We start from the raw sequence: 25,707 nt of genomic DNA, 5'->3' as shown, positions 1-25,707 counted from the left end.
ATGACTTAGGGGCCAAACTTCTAGTTATGAAACCCATATTTTATATCTTTCAACCTTCCAGTGGCAAAGATCTATTAATAGTCAATAACCAGAAAAGCGAAACCCAATATTACAAGTCTAATGTATGCAATGGATTACACGACCAAATGACAAAGCAGAAATGTATGAGAAACGCAAGCACAAGCTAAAGAAAAAGTATTTCACTGAAATGTACATGGAGGAGACAAGAAGCCTGGTGAACAAACCTTTTTACACCTGCAAATGTTTTGATTAGCTAAATCAGAGGGTTTGAGACCGTGAAAAAGCATTTTCATATTTACTAAAACATAACATTTACAGATTTAAAAAAACGGTTTCTGAATCAGTAAATGGGTTTAGAAATGGATTTCAGCTCACAAGTTTCGAAGGGGCGTGTTGTGGACGTCCCCTTCAAACTGCGATTATTACCCTGATGCATCAATGGTTTGCAACTGTAACTGTGGTTGCAAACTACTGACCAGCTACTGACTCTCATTTTGGGGTGGTAAGTGGTTCACAAACGGGAAGACCTATTCTTTAGCCCTCTTCCCCTTTGTGAATGCTGAAAAAGGTTTCAGGAGGAGTATGTCCAAAGGAGTGGACCAGTGCCAATTCTCAGTAAAACTTTTTTTTTTTAAATAAAAAATAAAAAGCTTTTAAAAAACGCAGTCCCGTTCCCTTTAAGGAAAATGAACTGCATTAAAAAAAAAATATCTTTCTGTAAATGTCACAGACACTGACTTTTGTAGGCCATCATTCCTGCAACTCGGGCCAATTGCAGGGAGGATGGGTTCTAATTAGTATTAATGATTAACAACAAGGCAGGTTGTTTTGCGACCCCCTATGGTTCTGTATTTTGTGAACTGGCCGATTTGATTGGGTCACAAAATAAGATTGCATTCGCATAAAGCCTGTGTGAATTGGGACCACTTTCTGAGAATGTAATATTTGTACATCAGAATTATGGTGATCTGGCCTGCCCAATATACCAACAATGATCAGGTTTGGGCCTGAACACAAACCCACAGTAAATGGAGTTCAATACAGCCTCTCAACTATACTTCTTAATAGGTCAATGTTCTCTAGTGCTTTCAACAATATTTAATTCTTTGTGAAAAACATATCAGAAGAAGCTCAATGAAGAGTGAGTACCTGAACACAAACAAGAGATGGAATTTGCTGAGGGGGGGGGGGGGGGGGGGGGGGGTCAATTATTCAGAAAAACACAGAAGAAAGATCACAATCTCAATCATGTGTATCATGCTCATTTTCCCCACAACAAAGGTACTACACATTTTATTGTAAAACACACTATTGCCAATGATGTGCCATCTTTTCATTGGAGTGAATGGGGACAAGTTATAGATTTAATGCAACAAAAAGGTCCCCCTGTTACAAATCCTAATGTTTACACTTTGTGATGGATTAAATCGCATATGGGAAATTAGTTTTTTTTTTGTTGTTGTTACAAATCTCCAAGATGGAACTTCCTCCAAGGCAAAGGTGGTGTCCTAATCTTACATAAACCGCGTATAACTTTTGCACATGCACCAAATTATAGTATTCTTTGGCAGACTTACATTTCCACCAGGAACTCAATTTAAAACAAATCTTTTGCTAAAGGTTTCAAGTATTTTGAACAAACGATCTATCCACATCCCAATACACTCAATTATTGGGGAGGTGTTAAGTGAACTTCATTCTCTGCATACCACACAAACTTTCTTATTTACTTCCAAAATTACTGTCGGATGCACACAAATTGCCTCAGCTCAAGGATATCCAGCTCCAAACATCATCTGACATCCCAACATTCCATCTTTCTTTCATACCGCAAATGGTCCTTATTTTTCATGGAGATCGTTCGAAGTAAATCTGTTTTAAAGTCTCTTAAAATAAACAAACCTTCATAAGTGACCTTTGTTTCTTTCTGCACTTCATTCAACAGGCTACTAGCTAACCGAGAGGCTAAATGAGGGAGTAAATCATAGTAAGTCTCCTTCAAGCATCTTTGTTGGTCACGGATAGCCCAGTATTTACAGAGTAACCAAGCTGGATTTTTTCTTTATATGAACAAAGGCCCTAATAAAACTTTACTGTTCCAAATTCAGTGACATTCAAATGCACTTTTAACGTTTTTCATTAAGAGCATTGCATCCATCATTACAATTCTTATATTATGTTCCGTGGCTCTTGCTCACTGTCCCTCACACTACCACCTCTTCACACTTTGTTTACCACCCACGAGCCTTCACTGTCACAAATCTTTGGGCACCTACTCACCAGACATAACGTTCAAGAAGCGTAATGGTGGGCAGGCACAGCAAACTGTAAAAATGTAACTTTTTTTTTTTTAACTGCAATAACCTACCCAAATGAGGTCACATGTCATACATAAACATAAAAAAAGATCAATTGATGAATAACAAAACAGAACTCTCTAAAAGAACACCCACTGGTAAATACATTTCCGCTTTGATATGATTTAGAGTGGTGTGGCTGATCAAAAATCATTTTATACATTTCTCGTATGGACACATTTTACAAAACAATTCCATGTCATGTCAAGGCATTTTTGTTTCCAAATGAACTTTCAATTTGTTCCTCGGAAATACAAAAAAACACTTTGTCACTTAGCGCAGTTTTACTTGGGTACATGACATGGCTTAGTTCAAGAGCTTCAACAAAAGCTCATAGGTTGCATTGATGATACCCCATGACAAGATGGAACGATGGTAGTTCAGATGGGCTCCTCTAAACAAATGAGTCAGCTTGCCATCACGCTCGGTCCAGATTATGAGAAGCACTCTTCTAAAAGACTGGAATTCTCCTCCAATCTGTGACTGCATGCGAGCTTTCACAACATTCAGTGGAAAGAAGATGAAGCCTAACATTGCTCCTAGTAACCCACCGCAGATAAAGTCATTAACTATATTAGCGCTGTAGGTTTTGGCTTCTGGCAAGGATTGCTTGATGGGCCCTCTTAAACCAAAAAATAGGGCATTGCTGGGTCCGTTGCGAACAAGGATGGGCACCAAGCCTCTGTAGTACTCCCTCATTCCATGATCCCTGAGCATTCGAAATGCCTGAAAAGTGTTTGTAAACTTGTCATGGTGCTTGTAGTCTTGTAGTAAAGTCTGAACTCTTTCGAAAGGAGTGAGGAGAGCTTCAGCTGTACCTGCCAGGACTGCTGCCATACTGCGAGTCACAAGTTCAGGAGCATTGGTATGCTGAAGAAGAAGGCTTGAAAAGTCCTCGTAAAGCCCAAACATGAGTGCCAAAGTGGTTGTCTTCTGCATCAAGGGAGGAAAGATCCCACGGTACAGGTTTCGAACTCCATCAGTTTGAAGTTGACGAATAGCATCTCTTGTCCTTAGTCCATACAGCTGCTGTCGGAAGAGGACTTTCTGAATGGGAAAGGTGATAACTATATTGGTAAAGGCAGCAAAGTAACCACAAAAGTAATGTTTTCCTGAGCTGACACTGATAATGTGATGTCTGAAGTCATTATTTGAATTGGATAATAGGAGATCATTTTGGCTTTTTTTGTGAGCTTCTGAATCCATCCTGACTGATGTGCAGTTTCTTTCTTCACAGGGAGTGACGCTGGGATGCTTCATAGCTGGAACAAATATAAATACCAATTACTGAATAAGAGGAATGCCAAATTGATCAAATAACAATTATTTGCGTTTATGTGCTACACATAACAGATGGATAACGTAAGGACTGATAGTCTACCCTTCCAAAAAGTTTCAACACAAAATTCACTTAGGCAACGAAAACACATTCTTCAAATCTATACTGTTTTTGTTTACTTATATGTTGTTAGAATCCATGACTACTGGGGCCTCAAGTAAACATTCGAATAGTGTAATGAAAATACTGTACAATCACAGCGCAGAACCTATTTTACCTTCTAGGATTACAGAATGGACCTAAAGTGTCCATATAAACAGTCAAGATGGAACTTCAGTAATCAGTTGTGGAGAAGTCTATCACTTATACTGGACTCTTAGTAGGTATTGGCGCGGCAGGTGTTCCGGCAATTAAATCTAAGAACATGTAAAGATTTAGTTGCCGCCTGCCAATCTGGGACATTTTCACTATAGTCAGCTCACTACCTGAAATATATACGGCAGGCAGTTAAGCAACTGAATGATAAAACCCTGTAAGTAGAAAAAAAAAAAAATGAGGACAGTGACAACTAATACCTCAGATTGTTAGTAGACTTGAGAGCATAAATTTAATCAATGAAGAAATTATTTCGCTATCAATTTCACATCGTTTTTACATATTGCGTTTTAACAACAAGTACTGGATTTTAAAGTTAAAAACATGTGCATTATATTTATCTTTAAATTTTTGGCTAACGTTTTAGATGAGGAATGGTAATCTATAATTGAGGAAAGTAGAAAATGAACTCTATCCAATCTACAGAACTGATTCATTTGCTCACTAAGTTTATGCACTCAGCCACTTTTAGTGCTTTAATTCATTACTAGGGCAACGCATTACTAATTATGCATTTGCCAAGTTAGTTGCTGATAAAATAATTCTTAACTCCTATCAATATATGGAATAGAGATTATTTGCGGTGTATAAAGTTCTTTTCTTTTTTGCTTTTAGCGCTTTGTAATGGTTTAAATTAACTGATACAAATAAAGCTTACTTACTCAGTTATACGCTAATCATTGGATGTCTTTAAAAAACTGCCAAATTCGATTTATGTAGGGCTCGGCATGATAGTTGCCTTTATTAGGTCAAGCATTCGAGACCGCTTGTATATACTTTAGTATATACTTATATCTTGTATATACTTATATGTGTATGTACTTTGTGGGCTCTGGAGATCAGTCCTTAGGACTCTTCTACTTCCACTTAGGGACTTTTTTCTGCTCAACTGCCTCTATTTAACGGCCTTAGAGAAAACGACCAGGAGAGGTCAGTAAAATACCAGAATTGCTTTCTCCTTTTTTAATTCTAGCAACTGCTTCTATTTACCTTTCTTGATAAAAAATGACCAGCAGGGGTCAGAGAAATACCAGAATCACTTTAGCATTCTCTAGATTCTAGTCCATAGAAATGGTCTTCCATGAGCACCCGTAGACAATAATATTTTATTTCAAATCTTATATTTACAATGATATGACCACCAAAGGCCCTGATTTTATATTAAAAACAGAGCTTTGGACTATACCATTTCTTGCTCAAAGGGAATATTTTTCACCATGTGTTCCAGTACCTGGCATGTCATGCAGTTTGGTGATTATTTTCCCTCCATGTTAAAGAACAGAAGATGTTTCAGCACCCAGGCTAATGTGCTGCATAGCTAAATACATAAAAGGTCCCAAAGGCGAGATTGATTGCATTCCAAATGCTGGTGTTATTAGGAGGCTTACTATCAAGCTGTGGGTACCCCTGCCACCAGGTGGGAGGATCATGAACTGCTTTTCCAGGTAGACGCATGTCATAACCTGTATCTGTTAACTGAAATGGTCAGATAGGCCTCATGGGCATAAGGCGTGGGGATAGGAGAAAGCTACAACTCCTGTGCCCTCTCTGGTGACAGGTTAAACTTTGCACTGGCTAGTAATCTAGTACGTTCCCAGGAACGTTAAATTCGGCATACGTCCAGGGGGAGTTTCCTGCATTGTAGAAGACACCTAATAATTGCATCAACTGTAGCAGAGCTGCCATCACCTCTTGAACCTTTTGTAATGACAATGATGCCTTAAGCACTTGGCAATGATGCGTTAAGCACACAATGTTTCTAATAGGGGAAGACATGGTAGCGCCCTCCAGAGGTTCACTGCAACTGGAGCAATGCATTTGGTGAAAACCCTGGATGTCGATTTCAAGCTGAATGAAAGCCCCCTAAAACAGAGGAAAGCCACAGATGTAAAACCTCAAGGTTTTACAGTGCTGTGCTTGGATGACCTGGGATGTGGAAGTAAATGTCTCAAATATCGTGCAGAGGTGAAATTCTCCCATTAAGAGGCATGATAGGATGCCCTTAAAGGTCACCTTTTCTCAAGTATCTTTCCAACTGCTGAAAGGCTGGGATGGGCGTCAATTCCAGCTTTGATAAGGTAAGGCAAGATTACATGCCCCTTCAATATTTAGGCATATCTGGCTGAACGATTGCATTTGTTTCCATTGTGTTCCAAATTCAGGTCACTCTGTAATTACATTTTCTCTTCGATTTCGGAAGTAACCAGTTGTGTCTCACCTTAGAATTCTATAATAATTGGCACGATCAGGTCACTAAGGATTATGTTATGTTCTTTGGGATATTGGCTGTGAGACGGTTGATTGCCGGCAGTAAAGCAGTCTGAAGCCCTCGGCCTCTTAGTGGGTGGAAATATGAAATCCATGGAGTACACCACTTTGAGAAATTGACAGCAGAGTCCGATTTAGGGGCACATTGATTCCTGATGCTTTGATCTAATTTTGATGCGACAACATTGAAGGGCAGTGTTGTATGATCCATGCTAAAACTTCTTGTTTTGGTCTTCTCCCCTTGGTTCTTTTCTTTCCTCCTTTTTAAAAGTAACTCTCTCCCCCCAACGTTTCAGGGCTTTAGGTTTGCTTTTTTTTTTTTTACTGAGTTGTGCTAGATTTTTACCCTGTACAACAAGAAATGCAAAGAGCCGCATTTTCCATATTTGTCAATTTTGTTTTATTATATACTCTGGCAATATTATATATATTTATATATTTTTTTGGTTGTAAGACTTTATTTACAGTTGACAAATAGACTTTACATCATTTGCGTGTATAAATGACATTCGCACGCCTTATACATTCCGATGTTTGTAATACACAGCTATTCAGCCGACAACCTTCCGGTCCAGCAGCATTTATGAACATGGTGCGTCAACCATTCCATCTGTACGTACAGAATAAATAGTCTTACTTTTTAATTTTTGTTTGAAGGTTAGAACAGAACTTTAGACTCATTAGGAACTATAAACACATTTATTAATGCTTCAGTATTCGGTCAATCGTCTATATCGGTGGGGCTTTACTAATGTACTATGCTTTATTCTTACCCATGTGATCCCCGTGGTCTCATCACACCCGTATCCCCCCCAGCTGCCCGTCCATGGGTATGTGCTAGTGTTCAAGCTCATCCTCTTCATCAGAGCTATCCTCCTTCTTCCGGCAAAGGGTCACACAGGTCACCTCTATACTTGTTCCATGGCAGCCAAACCCTATTCCATTTGCGAGGGTTGGCTCTTGTCTTATAGACCGCTCGCTCAATAATCATCAATCTGTCCATGTGTTTGCACCATTGTGCCAGTGTCGGTGCGTCTCTCGCCCCCCATTTTTGCGCTATGTCGCGCTTGGCCACCATCGCTCCTATCACCACCCACTGCTGCCCCTGTCTAGTTAGATTCGTCCTCCCCCACATGTTCAATAAGCAAACCCTCGGGTCTGGTGTGAGTGATACCTCCAGTGTTTGTGAAACTGTTCTCATAATGCGCCTCCAGTATTCGCTAATGATCGGACATCCCCAAAGTGAATGTAAGAGTGTTCCTTCCTCTCCACAGCCTCAGACAATTTGGATGCTCCGCCCTGTGTATTCTATACAAGGTAGTTCTAGTGTAGTAGACCCTATGTAGTATTTTGAATTGTACTAGACGGAAGCGGGCCAACACGCCTGCCTCTCTCGGGGATGCCAGTGCGGCATTCCAGTCCGTTTCATCCATTTCTCCCAACTCGGTCTCCCATTTATACCGTAGTTTGAGGAGTGGGTCCGGTAGATTATTTAACAGTTTACGATAAGTGAGTGATGTAGCTCCTGTTTGCATATAATCAGTAAGCAGGCGGTCTTCCAACGGTGAGGATTCAGGGACTTTGGTCCCTGGTTCTATGGCCGTCATCAATGCGTGTCTGATCTGTATGTATCTGTATGTCTCAGTGGGCCCTAGGTCATATTGTTGCTGTAAGAGTGTGAAGGAGATCACCCCAGTACTCGTCCACAGGTCTCCCACTGTGGAAATCCCTATATTGTCCCATTGGGTGAATCCTTTACTATGTCTCAGACACCCCAATGCTTTAGAATCCCACAGGGGCGTAAGTTTGGTTATTACGTCCCCCCATTTTAATCTAGCCTGCGCCTTATGCCATAGTAATACCGTGTGCTTTGTCGGGCCTACCAGTTTCGTCAATAGACGTTTGTTATATAGTGGTGCCAGTAGGCTGTGTGTTCCTAATTGAGTTCTATCAGTCATATATGCTGGGTCTTCGTGTGGTGCGTGGATCCACTGGTTTATCACCTTGAGTTGGGCTGCCCAATAGTATAGTTGTAAATTTGGCAGTGCTATCCCACCGTTGTACCATCCACGGTTGAGTTTTATATGTGCCACTCGCGCCGGGCGTTCTCCCCATAACAAGCCTGAAAGGACTGCTGTCACCTTCCTAAAATACGAGGGTGGGACAAAGGTCGGTGTATTCTCTAGTATATATAGAAAGCGCGGAAGTGCTTTCATTTTAAATAAAGCCGCTCTACCCAATAGCGTCAATGGCAGATTCATCCAGTACCTCGCATCCGCCTTTAAACGAGTAAGTGGAGGTAACAGATTTTGCGTAAAGTATTGCGAGGCGCCTCGGGTGACATGAATGCCTAAATATTTAAACGAGGGGTTTGCAATGGTCAACTGGCAGTCGTTGGGTATATGCGGCAGAGGATCCTTCAGTTCGTAAATCAGCGATTTTTACCAGTTTATCGTGTAACCGGAGTAAACACCATGCGTATTACACAGGTCAAGTAATATAGGGATACCAGCGGCCGGATCAGACAAGTATATCAACATATCATCAGCGTAAAGGGAGACTGTCCTCCCATTTTTCCCCCCAACTCACCCCCTTTAATAAAGGAGTGTCTCTAATGATAGCCGCTAGTGGCTCCAGAACTATCGCAAACAGCAGAGGGGAGAGCGGGCAGCCCTGCCTCGTTCCTCTAGCCAACGGCATGTCACGTGAAACGTGACCATTGGCCGTCACGTGTGCGACAGGTTCCGTATATAAGAGTTTTATCCACGCAATAAATTTAGGGCCGAAGCCCATGTGCGCCAGAACTGCGAAAAGGTATGGAAATTCCACTAAATCGAATGCCATCTTTACGTCTAACGAGAGAATGACCGCTGGTTCTGTCAATAAGGAGGCCCGCCCCAGTGCGCCATGCACTCTTCGGAGGTTAAGTGCCGTGCTCCTATGTGGCATAAAACCGGATTGGTCTGGATGAATCAGGAGGGAAAGGTGGGGCATCAATCTAGTAGCCAGTATCTTGGCTTCCACATTGAGTAGCCAGATTGGTCGGTATGAGTTACAGTCTGCTGGAGGCTTACCCGGTTTCGGGATAGCAACAACAGTGGCCATTCGTTGATCCAAGGGCAGCACCCCCCGCTCCAGGCTATCCTTGAACATCGCTAACAGTGGTTCACTTAGTGTGTCTGACATCGTTTGATACCACTCAATCGGGATCCCGTTGGGGCCCACTGCTTTCCCCGTGTGAAGTGTGTTAATCGCTGCCTGCACCTCTTGTACTGTCAGGTCTGTCTCCAGTTCATCCACCGCATCTTGGGGTAAGGTTGGGGTGCGAACCGGTTGGAGGGCCAGCGTCGCAGCAGCCGCCGTGACTTCCCTTTCCGGAGTATACACCTCCTGAAAGTGATCTGCTAGGAGACCAATTATTTCTGAAGGGTGCGAGTGTAGTGTTCCATTTTGGTCTGCCAATTGCAGTATGGCCCTGCTACCTTCTTTTCTCTTATCTAACCAGGCCAGAAGTTTACTGGCCTTGTCACCTATATCATATATTCTATTTGCCGTTGCTGTTATATTCTCCATCGTTTGCAGGCGAACATGATTGGTGTGGGCTTGTTGGCGTAGTGTAAGTGTGTGTAGTGTTTCCTCTGTCGGGTGGTCCGTGTGGGCCGTGTTTGCTGCCTCCAGGGCCAACTCTAGGTCCCTCAACTCCAGTTGCTGCGCGCGCTTATGCCCTGTTATTGTTGTAATGGCATGACCTCTCAAAACTGTTTTGTATGCTTCCCATAAAGTAGTGGGAGAGGACACCGAACCAGTATTTTCCGCGAAGTAGTGTCGGGTTGCCTTTTTTAATTCCTTCCGTATATGTGGTACCTTAATATACCCCAGATAGATTGGATACAACCTTCTGCGCACCCTCCCCGGGCATGAGATATTCAGTGTTAGGGGGGAGTGATCTGAAATACCCCTGGGCCTAATCTGCACATCACTGATTGTAAGATGACCATTCCCCAGTGTGAAAAAGTAGTCTATGCGGGACAAACTATTATGATTTGCAGAGTAATAAGTGTATTGCCGGCCCTCAGGGTTGAGGTGCCGCCAGACATCCATTAGCCCTTGTGCCTCGATAAATTCGTGAAAGCGGGACGGACCAGACGTGTGTGTTCTGGTCGGGTATCTATCCTGCGAGTTGTGTGCCACTGCATTGAAGTCTCCTCCCAACACTAGGTCACCTTCCGGAAGATCTAACAGTAATTTCCCTAATTCGGGCAGAGTGGTCGCGTGCAGCGCTGGTGGAATGTATACCGAAACCACGTTGAGGGGCTTGCCCTCCCACTGCCCAATCGCCACAGCAAAACGGCCATACTCATCGGTTCTCGTGGAATGCAGTATGAAGCGAGACGCCTTTTTCATTAGAATACCCGTTCCACGAGACCCGGAGGTAAAGTCTGAATGCACCACCATACTATAGCCCCGTCTATCCAGTGCTTTGCTCGCCGCCCCCCACTAGGTGTGTCTCCTGAAGAAGGATTAGATCTGGATTCAGTCTCTTAATACCCTGCAGGACCAGCCCCCTCTTTATCTTGTCCCCAAGACCTCTCACATTCCAGGACATCACTTGTAATGGAGGTATCGGACCCGTGCTTATGTTCTCAGTTAGAGGAGATGATCGTAAGTCGCGTGCCATGCACACCTATAATGTTTAGTTTATACATTTCAACCTCTGCTTGCCATAGTACTCGGTATACCCCCCTGTAAGCTTGCATTTCGCCGTGTTGTATAGTGTTTCCATGAGTCAAACAAAACAAGAAACCTAGAACCCCCCCCCCCCCATTCCCTGAACAACCCCCCTCCCTGCCCCCCTGCCATACGGACTCAGAACCGCCCGCCTCCCCAACGTAGCAGAGTGCCTGTCCCATTCCCCACACCAAATACTTGCTTGCGGGGTGAAGAGTCTCCGGAGCCGGCGGCCCCTCATACACTCCTTGGAAGCCCTCAGCCTAGTGTCCTGTAGCCGGCCCCCTGGCAGAATGCAAAATACAGAAACAAGATTCTGAGTGTCCTCCGCGAAGATTAATGTCCCTTGCCGGCACCTTCCTCCACCGCATCTCCGTCCTGTGAGATTTCTTCCTCCATCCTGTGAGACGTCTGCGAGTCCTCCGGGAGCCCCATGTGTTTGTCCTTTTTCGATCTATTAGATCTACGAGGCTGTGTCGCCGGTCTCCACCCATCGAGCCAGTCTCTTGCAAGTTCAGGAGTGTCAAAGAACCAAGTTTTATTGTCTGATACCACCCTCAGCCGCGCCGGAAAAAGCATGGAGTAGGGGATCTCTCTCGCCCTCAGTTCCTTCTTGACCTCCAGAAATGTCCTTCTACGGCGCGCAACTTCCGCCGTATAGTCCGGAAAAAAGGCCAGAGTAGAGTTGAGGATCTTCACCGGAGGGGACACCCTGGCCGCCTGTAAAATGGCGTCCCTGTCCCGGAAGTTGAAGAGGTGAGCCAGGATGTGTCTTGGCGTCGCTCCTTGCTTAGGTTTGCCTCCCGGCACTCGATGTGCTCTCTCCACAGAGAAAAAGGCAGACAGTCCTTTGGGTTGGAGCTCTTTTTTAATTAGGTCCTCCACGTAGAGATCAGTTGCTCTAACGCCTTCGGATTCCGGTACGCCAAGAATTCGTATGTTGTTCCGTCTTGAGCGACCTTCCTGATCGTCCAGCTTTTCACGCAGTGTTTTGTTCTCTATCGCCAAATGTTGCATCTCCGTTTGGAGCTCCGAGACGTCCTCTACAAGGGACTTCGTGACCACTTCCATCGATTTCACTTTCTCCGACATTTTCTGAAAGTCGGCACGGATCAAAGTGATTTCAGTAGATATCGAGCCCACCGTGGCCTGCACCTGGGTCAGTGTCCTCATGTCATCGTCCAGTGTTTTCTGCGCGTTCGCCCCTTCCGCCATTTTGCCGGCTGTAGCCGTCGGGGAGGACGTTACCCCACCACTGGCAAATCGATCAATTCGGGTCTGCGTGGTGCCCCCTCTCGTGTTCTTTCCAGCCATTCTTACTCCTTCGTACCCTAGAAGCCTCACAGGGTATTCCGCCCAATCGTGTCGTGGGGTCCGGTATGTAACTGGGCGACACTTGCCTCCTCTCGTGGGCCACCTCCTCCCCGCACGGCCAGACCCCAGTTTGTGATTCTGCAAGTCTTACAGCGGGTCGGTAGCTGTCGTTATTGGGCCAGGGGTCCCACTCTATAAAGTCGTTTGACGATGAGGTGGCGGTGTTCAAGGCGACCGACCCGTCGAGTACTGCGCACTAAGATGGTGGGCCAGCCCTTTGTTCTTCTTAGGTTTCGGTTTCGCCTCACTGCTGTCCGGGAGAACTTTCTTCCGACCGCCTAAAGTTTGGTTCCTTAGGCGTAGTCGAGGTTAATGAAGACAGTTTGAACAAGTCTTGCTGTTTCCAAGTTCATGAGCCACTCTCCGGAGTGTGGTCGCGTGTTTCCGGTGGGGACGAACCGCACCTCCCTTGTCTCTCTTCCGCCGATGATTCAGGACATGTCCCGGCTTCTTATGGCTGGCAAGGCCTCAGGGTCGTCTCGACGTAAGTTCCGTCTCCAGTGTCGGACAGATTCCGGAGTTGCTGCCCTGGGTCCCGCCCGGTCCCGGGCTTTCGGAACCCTCCGTTAGAGCTGCTTATCTGCACGGATAAGTGGTTGGATATTAGGAGAGGCAGTCCGGTCTACGGAGCTCCTCTTTTAGGCTGCCGCCATGCTCAGCTGCTAGCCACGCCCCCCAATAATTCTTTTTTTTAAATAAAATTCCAAATAGCACTTGGGTTTCTTTCAGCAAAAGAGTTCTTAAGATGAACTCAAAGGGTAAATAAAACTGAAATGGCAACAGCGCTGAATTGCCCAGACCTGGAACGAAATAAAGGTTCAGCTCCAAGTGGATCATCTGTATAGTCTGGTCTATTCAAATCCAAGAACATTTCCCCCGTCTGCATGCTTCACAGTTAAATGGCCCGCTAGACTTAAAACTAAACCTGCAAGCTTGTCATAAATAAGACAGTGATTCGTGAAGCAACCATATGCCACACTTTACCAATACAGGAGTAGCTTCAAGGAAAATATACTGTAAACATTAATTATAAGAACTCCTCCAGCCGCCTGTGAAACATGAAAGGCAGACAGCTAAACCGGCATACATTAATGTTCCTCCTAACTCAGCACAACCCTGGATTTTACACAAGTGACGGCAAAGCTGGTACCACTGGAATTAAAAAACTAAATCTGCAGATATTTATGGACAAAAATGGAATTTAGAGCAATAAACACAGTTACATCAAATTTTATAAGCAACTGCTTGCAGCTGTAGTTGCAGGTGTGATGATGGAGCATAGTTGTTTACTGGGGAGAAACAGGGCACATGCTGCCTTTGGGGAGACAGTAAATAAGTACAAAGTCGTAACTCGCGTACTACTGTAAAACATTCGGGATCGGATTTGCACTCAGTTTGCACATCTAAATTTAGTGTCATCAAAGGCTGTCACATCTGTGTATATTAGGGATAAATAACTGCCCTGCACATCTATAGATTACGGGGCAGATTTACAAGCCCCTTGCGCCACTTTTGCGTAATTTTCCCCATGTTAATAATGACGCAAAAGTGGCGCAAGGGGCTTGTAAATATGCCCCCAAGTGTTTGGAGAAAGCGATGTTACCACAAGGAATATATTGTCCCTGTAAAGGAAACAAAGGGGCATATTATCAAGCAAGGCGATAGAATTATCGCCGCTTAGCGGCCGAAAACGGCTGCTAAAGCGGCGATAATTGCCTATCGCCTTATCAGCAAGCTGTCGATAACTAATGTTAGCGACAGCTTTTAGGTGATAGCGAGCGGTTTGGGGCCCGCTTTGCAGGTCAGCGATGTTTATCGCTAATTACATGCAAAGTGGGCGCACCCAACCAGTTAGCAACTGAAAGCAGTCATTAACGTCGCTATCGCCTATTAGCAAGGCAGGCGTAGGGATGGAAATATTCACGCTAAGTGCGAATATCTCCAAATACTAACACCTGCCCAGACCAGTTCTTAGCCATGTTATCCAATGGGAGTTGGATAACATGGCTAAGAGCATTTTGTCGCTAATGCGTGAATATCACTGTATTCTCAGCGATATTCACGCATTTCGCAGCTATCGCTGGATATTTTAGCACAATGGAGAAAAATGTTGCTAATAGCATGTTTTCTCCGCTAACATATCCAGCGATAGGCAGCGTTGAAAAAAAACTGTGCTAAGCGCATTTTGCGATAAATATCGCTATTCCTTAGTAATATGCCCCAAGTTTTAAAAAATAATACAAGGCAATGTACCTTAAGTGCAGTCCTCCAGCAGAAAATGTGCTCATCAAGGGCCATATGTATCAAGCCTTTTTTGATTCGCAAAGGCCGAAATTCGCCGAATTTCGGCCTTTGCGAATCAAAAAAGGCTAATTAGCATGAATTGAAATGTATCAAACAATCGCATCTTAAGGAATCGCAAATACTTGCGATTCCTTAATTTGCCATAGAATTTAAGGAATCGCAATTTTGCGATTCCTTAAATGCTATGTATGAAGCATTTTACTGTTGCAAATTTAGCTTAAGGAATCGCAATTTACCACCAACTTCCAGTTGGTGGTAAATTGCAATTTCTGTTCAAGATACACTAATTTGTATTTTTGATTGTGGCATGTGACGCACATACATGCCCATAGGGCATGTATGTGCGCCATATGCACACACATGTAATTTACAGGGGTGCAGCAGGGTGTCCTTGACACCCCTGCACCCTTGCAATAATTCTCAAATTGAGATTAGCAAATTGCGAATTCGCAATTTGTGAATTATTTGGAAATCATTCCTATGGGCCTCCTGGCCCATAGGAATGCATTGGAAATTATTCCTTAATTGCGAATTCGCAAAATGCGAATTCGCAATTAAGGAAGATTAAGGAATCGCTAATTAAAAGCGATTTTCTTCATACATACCATTTTGCAATTCCTAAATAGCGATTCCTTAAAAATCGCTATTTAGGAATCGCAAAACGAAACTATGATACATATGGCCCTGAGGGTTAGGCGAAAGCATAGAAAATTACAATTTGGGCAATTTCAAAGCACAGTCCCGAGGACTTTCGTGAACCCGGCAACACACACACACATACGCAACCTAACGAAGATATGAAAGAATGGCAAACTAACGAAGATATGAAAGAATGGCAATGTAAATGGCTCGCGTTTGAAAAAGCAGAATAATTAGGAACTGGTTTAACTAAAGGACAAGACCTGACATGAGACAGCAATAACTATAAGTGAACACCGTGCATGGTACAAAAATATATAAGTTTTATTTTATTAACTTAAAGCGGTTTCTTTGTGGTTAAAATACAAACATTTTTACTTTATTTTATGTTTTTCTGTGTGTATGCCTCCACTATACATGTGATGGTAAATCTACATATATACAGTAATATACAATTTTGTTCACGGTACAGTTCAATACATTTCAAAGACATTCATTATTTAGGAACTGTATGGAAGCTTATTTAGACACACTGATCGTTGTAATTTAAAAACATGGCTAAATGTTACATTTTGCTTTAATTTAATAAAATAAAACTTATATATTTTTGTACCATGCACGGTGTTCACTTATAGTTATTGCTGTCTCATGTCAGGTCTTGTCCTTTAGTTAAACCAGTTCCTAATTATTCTGCTTTTTCAAACACTGTATCTATCCCGAATTAGGAACTCTAGTCGGGGATACCCCTTCCCTTTTTGCATATAATGTAAATGGCTCGCACCCATGCCCTTTACCCGCTCTAAACTAAGGGTCCTATGAAATATAGCTAGCTGTTCAGACTCTAGTCACCAAAACCTCTCTGATGGACATGCCATGGAGCACGTTTTTACCCCCAAATCGTGCAAAGGCGCCAAACGGGGGCACCCCATTACCTTTTTATCCAGGACTTGTAGGAAAAAAAATACCTTCCGTCTAGAAAAATGCTGAAATGGCATGTATTCAAACCCTATCCTCGCTACCGTAACCTATTCCAAGAGAGGAAGAGAGCAACAAAGGCGCTCAGAGGCAATTCAGAATGCTGTCGCGGTTTCTTAATTGCCGTCAATGAATTGCATTGTTCTTTCTTTTACTCGGGTGTGCAGCGCTTTAGGATTGCACCTGGATGAATACATCTCGTTTATCCGCCCGACCTTCGCCTTTATCTTTTTGCTCCACCTTTGTACATATTAGAAACTGGAGAGACCTTTGTTAAAAGGCTTTAAGATAATGTCCCTGCTCAGCAAGTTTAACCTCAACGTACGTGGTGTCCGCTTTCACCTGCTGGCAATGATCCAAAACACGAAGGTGGAGAAAGAAGTGTTTACAGTCTATGCGGTATTTGGCCTGGGGAAGTCAAATGTCTGGTTCATGCCGGATTTGTACACTTGCAGCCACTTCGCTGAAAGTTGGCAGTCTTATTTTAACTGGGAAATGTCTTCGAAAAGCAATTTCACGATTTTCTGCAGTAGCCTTCGGATATTAGTTTTCTTTCCGGCCACATGCAGATGTACACAAAACACGTTTCTGCAAACAAAAGTGGAATCTTAACTGCAAGTTTTAATCACAGCAGCCTACATCCAGATAACAGGGCGACGGAATATGCAGACACAGTTACTTCCAAAATCTCAATGAGGGTGCAGCAGCATTTGCATTTTTTTATTGTTCGTGTCAAAACGTTAGCGTAAGCATTGATCCTAAACCTAAAGTCTTAAAGATTATGTACGTTCGTGAAAGAAGAACGTAGGTCAGTGATCTGCAAAAAAATAAATTAAAAAAAAAAGAGAAATGTGCTGCATATTTCATTTCTAACTAGAAGCAAGACGACAGTTGCGCGAAGGAGTCTTCCTCAGGTGTATTGCAATGTCTAGGGTACACAGTATTCATACAGCACAGAGTGCTGCATGTGTTGCAATATACAACATAGAGCCAGTCGATCACAAAAAAACATGAAATCACATGTAGCAATTAATTTACAAGAATTTAGAGAACGGTGTCAGAGTAATGAAAAATAAGCATCAAACACAGCTAGAAGCAAGATGGATAAAACACAGTAAAATGCATAAGTAAATTAAAGTACCAAACAGCGTCTGTAAGAAAATGCGATATTCGATGCAAAGGATGGGAGTCCTTTTCCAGTGAAACGTCAGCAACTTCTCTTTACTGGGAACTAATAACCCCATTACAGCAATTCAATCTCTCAGGGTAGCCAAGTAGAGCAATCTAAGGCCTACTCAGAAGAGGTGGTGTGGGCTAGTACCCCCAGCTTGCTGGTATGCACCAACATTCAATAAATCATTCCCCAGTCAGTGATTTCTCTTATAAAAAGGAAAAGTACTTTATTACAGACACTTAAATACTCCAAATTAATTTTGAAATATTTACAAATTAGGTAGATGGAAATAACTTTGGTGACAACCTCAAAACAGTTGCCACCCCTGTAAATCATAACCATAAATCATAGTATTTCCTATACATATGCCTAGGCATAGGATCATAGGGCGCAATTATAAAAAGTCAGGCCTACTGGCACGGTGTCACCACAATTATAAAGATAGAACTATCACATCCATAATAGCACACCACATCAATAACATTCTCTGATGGTACCATCTCTCAAGGACATTCATTCAATCAATCAATCATAACATCTGTATAGCGCGCTACTCACCCGGAGGGGTCTCAAGGCGCTGGGGGAGAGGGGTCCGTTACTGCTCGAAAAGCCAGGTCTTGAGTTACTTCCTGAAGGAGAGATGGTCCTGGGTTAGCCGGAGGTGGATGGGGAGGGAGTTCCATGTCTTGGCTGCCAGGTAGGAGAAGGATCTTCCTCCGGTGTTGGCTCTGCGGATGCGTGGAACGGTGGCGAGGGCGAGGCTGGTCGATCGTAGCTGGCGGGTGGGAGTGTACAAGGTCAGGCGGTTGTTGAGGTACTTGGGGCCCAGGTCGTAGAGAGCCTTGTGTGCGTGGGTGAGGAGTCTGAACGTGATCCTCTTGCTGACGGGGAGCCAGTGCAGGTCTCTCAGGTGGCCGGAGATGTGGCTGTGTCGGGGATGCCCAGGACGAGTCGTGCGGAGGCGTTGGAGTCTTTCCTGAAGTTTGGCTGTGTTTCCGGCATAGAGGGTGTTTCCGTAGTCCAGTCGGCTGGTGACTAGTGCCTGGGTGACACTCTTCCTGGTTTCGGTGGGGATCCACTGGAAGATCTTTCGGAGCATGCGCAGGGTGTTGAAGCACTATGATGAGACGGCCTTGACTTGTCTGGTCATCAAGAGGGAGGAGTCCAGGATGAAGCCCAGGTTACGTGCGTGGTCCGTTGGCTTGGGAGTGGTGCCCAGGGCAGGGGGCCACCAGGAGTCATCCCAGGCAGAGGGCGATGATCCCAGGATGAGGACTTCCGTCTTGTCTGAGTTCAGTTTCAGGCGGCTGTTCTTCATCCACTTGGCGACATCTTTCATCCCTTCGTGTAAGCTGGTTCCGGCGGTGGCGGGGTCGTTGGTGAGGGAGAGGATCAGCTGGGTGTCGTCTGCGTAGGAGATGATGTTGAGGTTGTGTTGGCGTGCGATGGCTGCAAGGGGGCTCATGTAGACGTTGAAGAGGGTGGGGCTGAGTGATTATCCTTCTGGCACGCCGCAGATGACTTTGGTGGCCTCGGATCTGAACGGGGGGAGGCGGACTCTCTGGGTTCTTCCGGTGAGGAACAAGATGATCCACTCCAGTGCCTTTTCTTGGATTCCGATGTTGCTGAGGCGCTGGACTAGGGTGCGTGGCAGACAGTGCTGAATGCTGCAGAGAGGTCCAGGAGGATGAGGGCTGCTGTTTCCCCGTTGTCGAGCAGGGATCTGATGTCGTCAGTGGCTGCGATGAGGGCGGTCTCGGTGCTATGGTTGGCTCGGAAACCGGACTGCGAGTGGTCGAGGGATCCGTTCGTCTCGAGGAAGGTGGCAAGCTGTCTGTTGATGGTCTCCTCAATGACTTTGGCGGGAAAAGGGAGGAGCGAGATGGGGCGGAAGTTTTTGAGGTCGGTGGGGTCCGCTGTTGATTTCTTCAGGAGGGCGCTGAGCTCGGCGTGCTTCTAGCTCTCCGGGAAGGTGGCGGTGTTGAAGGAGGTGTTGATGATGTCCCGGAGTTGGGGTGCGATGATGGAGTCGGCCTTGTTGAAGACGTGGTGGGGGCAGGGATCGGTTGGTGATCCGGGGTCGGTTGGTGATCCGGAGTGGATGGTGTTCATCGTGCGGGTGGTGTCTTCGGCGTGACGTCTCACCGCCACTGTCGTTGCCATCGCTCTGCCTAGCGAGTCGGTGGTATCCAGCCCACACCGGATAGAATACTTGGCTGCATCTCGGCCCTCCACAAGGGCTTGGCCGAGTTTAGCCCATACCTCCAACGAACACTCTGGCAGCACTTCCGCCACCGTCTCCCACAGAGAGTGGGTGTAACGGCACAAGAGGCATGCGGTGTTGGAAGACCGCAGTCCCAAACTAAGGGAGGAGAATATCTTCTTTCCATAATTCTCATACCTCTTGGATTCCCTGTCCAGCGGGGCCGACGGGAATGCAGTCAGGGAATTGGAGGTCTGGATGACCAGACTTTCGGGGTTGGGGTGGGTGGACAGGAAACATGGGTCGCCGGGGACCGGGCGGTGGCGTCTGGCCACGTTCCCATCTACGGGCGAACCCGTAGCGGGCCTGGACCAAGTGCCCAAAAGAACATCGGTCAAGGCCTCATTAAAAGGCAGCAGAGGCACGGCCGAGCTGGACTGCGGTTTAAGGACCTCAGTGAGGAGGTTAGTCCTCACGGCCGCGACGGGGAGCTCAAGGATCAAGGCCTTGGCAGCCCTCATCAACACCACGCTATAGGTTGCCCCCTCCTCCGAAGCCACGGTAGGAGGGGAGACAAAACCAGTGTCTGGAGAGGTGTCCAGGCCACTGGCCTCCCCAAGGTTCCTGCCCAGTCATAAGACTGACACTCCCTGGTCAGAGGGTCCTCAGACCCCTCCCAAACCTCCTCATCACCCATCTCCTGGTATTCAGGGTTTTCAATCAATGGGGCCGGTTCGTAGAAGTGAAAATCTCCAAACGGCGTCGGATGCGGCACCCAGCGGCGCAGCTCCGACGTCGGAACCGGAGCAAAGGAGGAATCGGGGGCGGCGCCGCCCGAGGACGGCACCGGAGGCGACACCTGACGGACCGACGCCGGGGGGGTCGTGAGGTCCACCGGTGACGATCCAGAGCTCGAAGAAGGTCCAGCGCTTGACTCTGCGGCGCCGGGCCCGAAGGCGCTGGCGGCGTCGAAGCACCTGACGGCGTCAGGGCCGAAGCCCCCGACCCGCAAGGGACCCCAGGCGGGTCCGCTGGGCCCGAAGGCGCCACGGAGCCCGTCGGAGGAGAAAGGGACCTCATGGCCATGAGGAAGCGCTCAATCTCCTCCGGCGTCGCGTCTCGCCCAGGGACCGGATGGGTGTGGGGCGGAACGCGACGCCCGCGACTCTGAAGGAGCCACGTGGGCGGTGTGGTGGCTCTGTCCCCACGACCTGTCCCTCGACCTCCCGTGTGACCGGGACCTCACGCGGCGCGGGGCCGACTGCCGGAGTTCGAGTCGCCTGCGGGACCGCTCCTGCCTGGCTTTCGAAGAGAGGGCCCGGCAGTCTGAGGAGGCCTTGTCGTCGTGGTCGACGCCTAGACAAGTTAGGCACAGGTGGCGAGGATCCGTGACCGTCATCGTGCGGTCGCAATCCTCGCAGTGCTTGAAACCAGGCATCCCTACGGCACCGATCGGAGTCGCAAGACTTCGAGAAGGATCAAAAATTATCTCAAAAAGTTAGTCAAAAATTGACTGGGGTTACTGCTTTTTCCAGATCTGAGCTGGCTGGCGCGGAAAAAAGAAGAACTGACGTCAGCACGCAGAGGCGGCGACCAAGTACTCAACGACGTCATCACGGCGCCGACGACGGAAGCGGAGCCACCGACGACGCCTATCGACATGCAAGGGTACTGCTACGCAAAAAGTTTCCGGATCCAGTCTGACGCCTGGGGATATTCTAAGGTAAGGAATCTATCACTAACGTGTCTCTTTCAGATCTAATTGTACAAGTCCAATCCCGTACCTCACCAATGTTAAAAAGAGAACATAACATAGTATATAACGTACATCCAGTTACACCTAGCATTAGTTCTATAAATTCAACATTTCCCGTCATGCTCCCAAGATAGGTCCAACCTGTGTTCACCAGTGTAAACCGGAATCATTCTGCTTCTGCAAAGCCCCTGCTTTCACCAATTATTCACCAGTAGGCACCCATAGGTACATCTACTAGTCGACAGAAACCCCAGGGGGGGTCTGCATCCTCCTGTGTACGTGTGCGCGCCCAAAAAGGGTTCCCATATGCCTTTTGGACTGGATGCCGATGGCATCAACTCCAAGAACGTGGATAGTTGCGTGTGGCTAAATGCTACATCCCAAGTCCATTCCTTCATGGAGGGGGGCCCCCTCCTCCCACAGAGCATAGCCAACCTCCTCTTGGCAAGCAACTGTAACTTGGCGTGAAACTTACGAGTCCCAGTTGGAGTGTTTTTTTACGTATCCCAATAGTCCTAGTACGGGGATTCGGATCGCTAGGAGTGCGGATGATCTCATGTATAGTTGTGAAAATTGCAGACCAAAATGTGTGTAACCTAGGATAACTCCATGCCATATGCAGGAATGTAGGTGGGGCAACGGCCACATCTCCAGCAGCCATCATCTGCCCTAATCCCCATACAGTGAAGTTGAGAAGGGGTCCTATAGAATCTATGGAGAAATTTAAAATTAATCAGGCATAGCTTATAATTGAGGGACAAGGCCGTTAGTTGATTGCAACAAAATTCCCACTGTTCCTCGGTGAGCGCAGTTTGCATTTCTGTATTCCACGCCTGAAAGGCTTGTGGCGTTAGCAAGGGGCGGAATTCTGCATGTTGTAGATCCTCATGATGAGTCTGCGAGGACTCAGTCTTGAGTTTTCAAGGGCAGGCAATGTAGGTGGGGGGGTTGGGGAATGCATCATGTAGTGCCCTACATGTGGCCCCTAAAAAAGGTCAGAAAAGGAGATAGTGCTCTCCTCCACTTGCTGGGTGGGGGGGGTGGGGGGAGGCATGTCCCGGGTAGAGGTCTGCGAAGTTGCGTATTCCCATCTTCTGTGCCAGTACTCTACTTGCTCCCTCCCCCATAGTAGGAAACATGGGGTTGTGTGCTAGCGGAATGGACAGAGCATATAAGATTTTTGAATGCGCTCTTTCCCGTAGTTTATCCCACGCCCACCTCAATGTTTCCACAGTGTCGATGTCTCCTCAGCCCTTTTATAAGGCTCAGAGGGTCGCGTGAAGAGGGGTGGGAGCCACAACATCCATCTCCACAGCCGTATGTGGCTGAATAGGGGTTGGGTGGGCCCAGTAGTGTAAAAGCTGTGCTTGTGCACTGAAAGCATACAATTGGATGTCCGGGGCACCAATACCACCCTGGGACAATTGTGTGGTCAGAACGAGATCCACACCTGTCGGCCCGCCCAGACCAAGGAGATTAATAAGGAACGTATAGTTAAAAAAAAAGTTTGCGTAAGAGGAATCGAGATGTTGACAAATAGATACAGCAGTTTCAGCAGTATCACCATTTTTGCGATGGCGATTCTCCCAGCCAGAGACAGAGGGAAACTGGCCCATGCAGTGACCCCATCTTCCACCCAAGACACTGTATGCCTGTAGTTCATGTCCCAGACTTCCTGCAGGTTCCTGCTTAACCAGGCCATAGGCCCACTTTAATGGGTAGTCAAGTGGAAAGGAGGTGGTGGTGGTATCAGTCAGGGGAAATATGGAGGATTTCGTATAGTTCACAGAGACACCATTCATAATGCTTTCTAATAGCCATTGCAACTTTTATCAAATTTGACACCGCAGTACAAATAGCAGAACTGGTCAGTGATTGCAGCTATCTGAACCCATCAACATATGTACAGGGCCGATTATTCTTTAATAGTGGTGCCAAAAATCTTATCCTTCGTTCCTTGTAAAGTGAGCAAAATAGGATAAAATGCAGCATACTCTGGGTTACAGTGTTGTCACAAAGACAGGCGATGATTGTCGGTCCACCCAGATTGTCTTGGAAATGCCACTAGAAAGTGCACAGTGCCTAAACTAAATCTTGTTAAAAAAAAAAAAATCATGTCAGTATATTAGTAATGAAAGTTAGATAAAATTGCTATTTAGCCATGAACAAGCAACTGGGACCAGTGGCCTCACGATGCGTGTGACGCGCGCTTGCCCAGGTGTGATGCGCCTCTGTTATAATAGCCTTAGCGTTTGTTGTGGATACTCGTCGGAGTCTCAAAAGACTCCCCCAAACCAATCATAAATAGCCTTTCCCTCACAAAATGAAGCCAGGGGGATCATCAATGACTTGTCCAATTTAATGCAATCTTCAATCCCCTCCCTAGAAAATGATAATTCTTCTGACACCCATATTTTGGCCCATAAGAGAAGGGGGGAGGGGGGGGGGGGGAGGGGGGGCAATGTCAATGCGATCTTCTACATATTCCATCCCCAGTCTCGATGACGCGAGTATTGCGGTGCTATTTGGGGTCATCAATAGTCTTTTTGTAAACTTAATTTCCACAACTTGTGCCTGGCGACTTATGGTAGCCCCACACTCCTGCCCCATAAGACGCAACTGACAAACATTTAGCTTTATATAAATTAACTAACTAAGACACCGGTTTGTGGCTTAGCTTATAGGCAAAACGGAAGAGCCCCTCCACAACCCTGCTGGTCTGCTGAACTCTTTACGTGGCCAGTGGTTCCCACTTCATCTCATTATTAAACATATTTCCCAAATATGTAAAGGTTTTCAACTTTTCAATATTCTTCCCCTTACACTGAAGTTTCTGTTTTTTTATCTTTTTAGGGTCACATACCATTACATAAGATTTTATAAAATTGACCTTTAGATCAAGGGCAGAAATGAAGTCTGTAAAGGCATCAAGTGATTTTTGTATGCTGTTGGCCGTCAGGGCCATAATTATGGTATCATCCGCATATGAAAGTAGTGGGACTGGTTTCCCTCTACTATAGGGGAAATCAATTTTCTTTCCCAATAAACCACTGGTATAAATCAAGAAAAGAAAAGGAGCTAAAATACACCCCTGAGGAACACCTTCTGTGGAGACAATGGGCTTGGTCCTTTCCCGCTGTCGGCCATATCTTATGGCCATGGTGGTGTTTGCGTGATGCCTTCTTAGAAGCAAGATCAATGCTTCCTCTATGCCCATATCACCCATTAGCGCCTACAATTTCTCCCGGTTGACAGTATCAATAGCACTGGACAAGTCCATGAAGGCAAGGTGGATAGAACCCCTCCATGCCTTCATGTACTTGCCCATGATCAAGGATACGTTTAGGCACTGCTCTGTGGTGCCCAAACCACTGCGTAAGCCATATTGGGTTTTTAAAATGAAACCCTTACTAGTTGCCCAGGCCTAGAGTCGGGCAAGAACTACCCTACTCCGCACCTTAACAGTTGCGTCGGTGAGGGAAACTGGCCTGTAACAGGCGAGGTCATTTCTATTCCCCTTTTTATCAAAATCAAATGAGGGAGGTAGAGCTAGTCGTTGGATTCGTGCTCCACAGGAATAGTTACATAAACAAAGTGAATCCAACAGGGGAGAGGGACAAGAGTGATCAAAAGTGATTGAAGCACTCAGAGTTTTGAAAAATACCCCTCACACACCAAAAGGCCCCTTGGTGTCATGCTTCATCATCGGGGTCTTCGCACCCCTCTACCGGGATGCGGCGTGCTGCGACCTGCGACTACGCGGGAGCACTTGCAGTGTTGACTATGTGTGGTGTCCAGTGTGTGGGGTATATTAAGAGTGAGTGGGGGGTGTGTAGTGAGAAAAAATTATTAAAAAGTACCTGGCACTAGAGTATGAAAGAAAAATTTATTCTGGACTCTGGCTGGTACTGTTAAAAGAAGTGCAGATTGAGGTCTAAGTTGTATAATGAACAAGACCTCTGGTGTGCGTTGCTGTCGACATGTTTCGGAGACAAGCTCCTTCCTCAGGACGGGGGCACAACCTCCCCTCCCTACTCACGTCTTGTTAAAAATGTGTGTATTTACAGAAAAGTGAAATTTTAAATTTAATATTAGGCTAAGTGTGCCTACAGCGGTCCGCTACAAGCACAATGACTTGTGAAGCTTTCTTGTAGGCTTCATGAGCATAGTCAGGACGCCGGGGTGTTGCTTCAATGGCTATAAGCACAGGACTCGTTGGTCACCGTCTTACCCCGCACGCTGCTCCGGGTAAGA

At 46.0% G+C, this 25,707-nt stretch overlaps 1 protein-coding gene across 1 annotated transcript in view; it reads right to left on the bottom strand.

Moving 5' to 3' along the window:
* Window positions 1-1,224: 1,224 nt before the first annotated feature.
* The window catches only part of SLC25A51 (solute carrier family 25 member 51), a 60,845-nt gene continuing 36,362 nt past the window's right edge, over window positions 1,225-25,707 (bottom strand). Inside the window, exon 3 of the mRNA XM_086961864.1 lies at window positions 1,225-3,640. Within this exon, the coding sequence (XP_086817990.1) occupies window positions 2,685-3,638 (954 nt within the window). The 5' untranslated portion in view covers window positions 3,639-3,640 and the 3' untranslated portion in view covers window positions 1,225-2,684. The remainder of the gene's footprint in view (window positions 3,641-25,707) is intronic.

The sequence above is a fragment of the Lissotriton vulgaris genome, chromosome 3_1 (assembly GCF_964263255.1).
Source record: "Lissotriton vulgaris chromosome 3_1, aLisVul1.2, whole genome shotgun sequence".
NCBI classification, from domain to species: domain Eukaryota; kingdom Metazoa; phylum Chordata; class Amphibia; order Caudata; family Salamandridae; genus Lissotriton; species Lissotriton vulgaris.
Note: the sequence above shows the minus strand (reverse complement) of the source record. Positions and strands in the feature narration are given on the sequence as shown.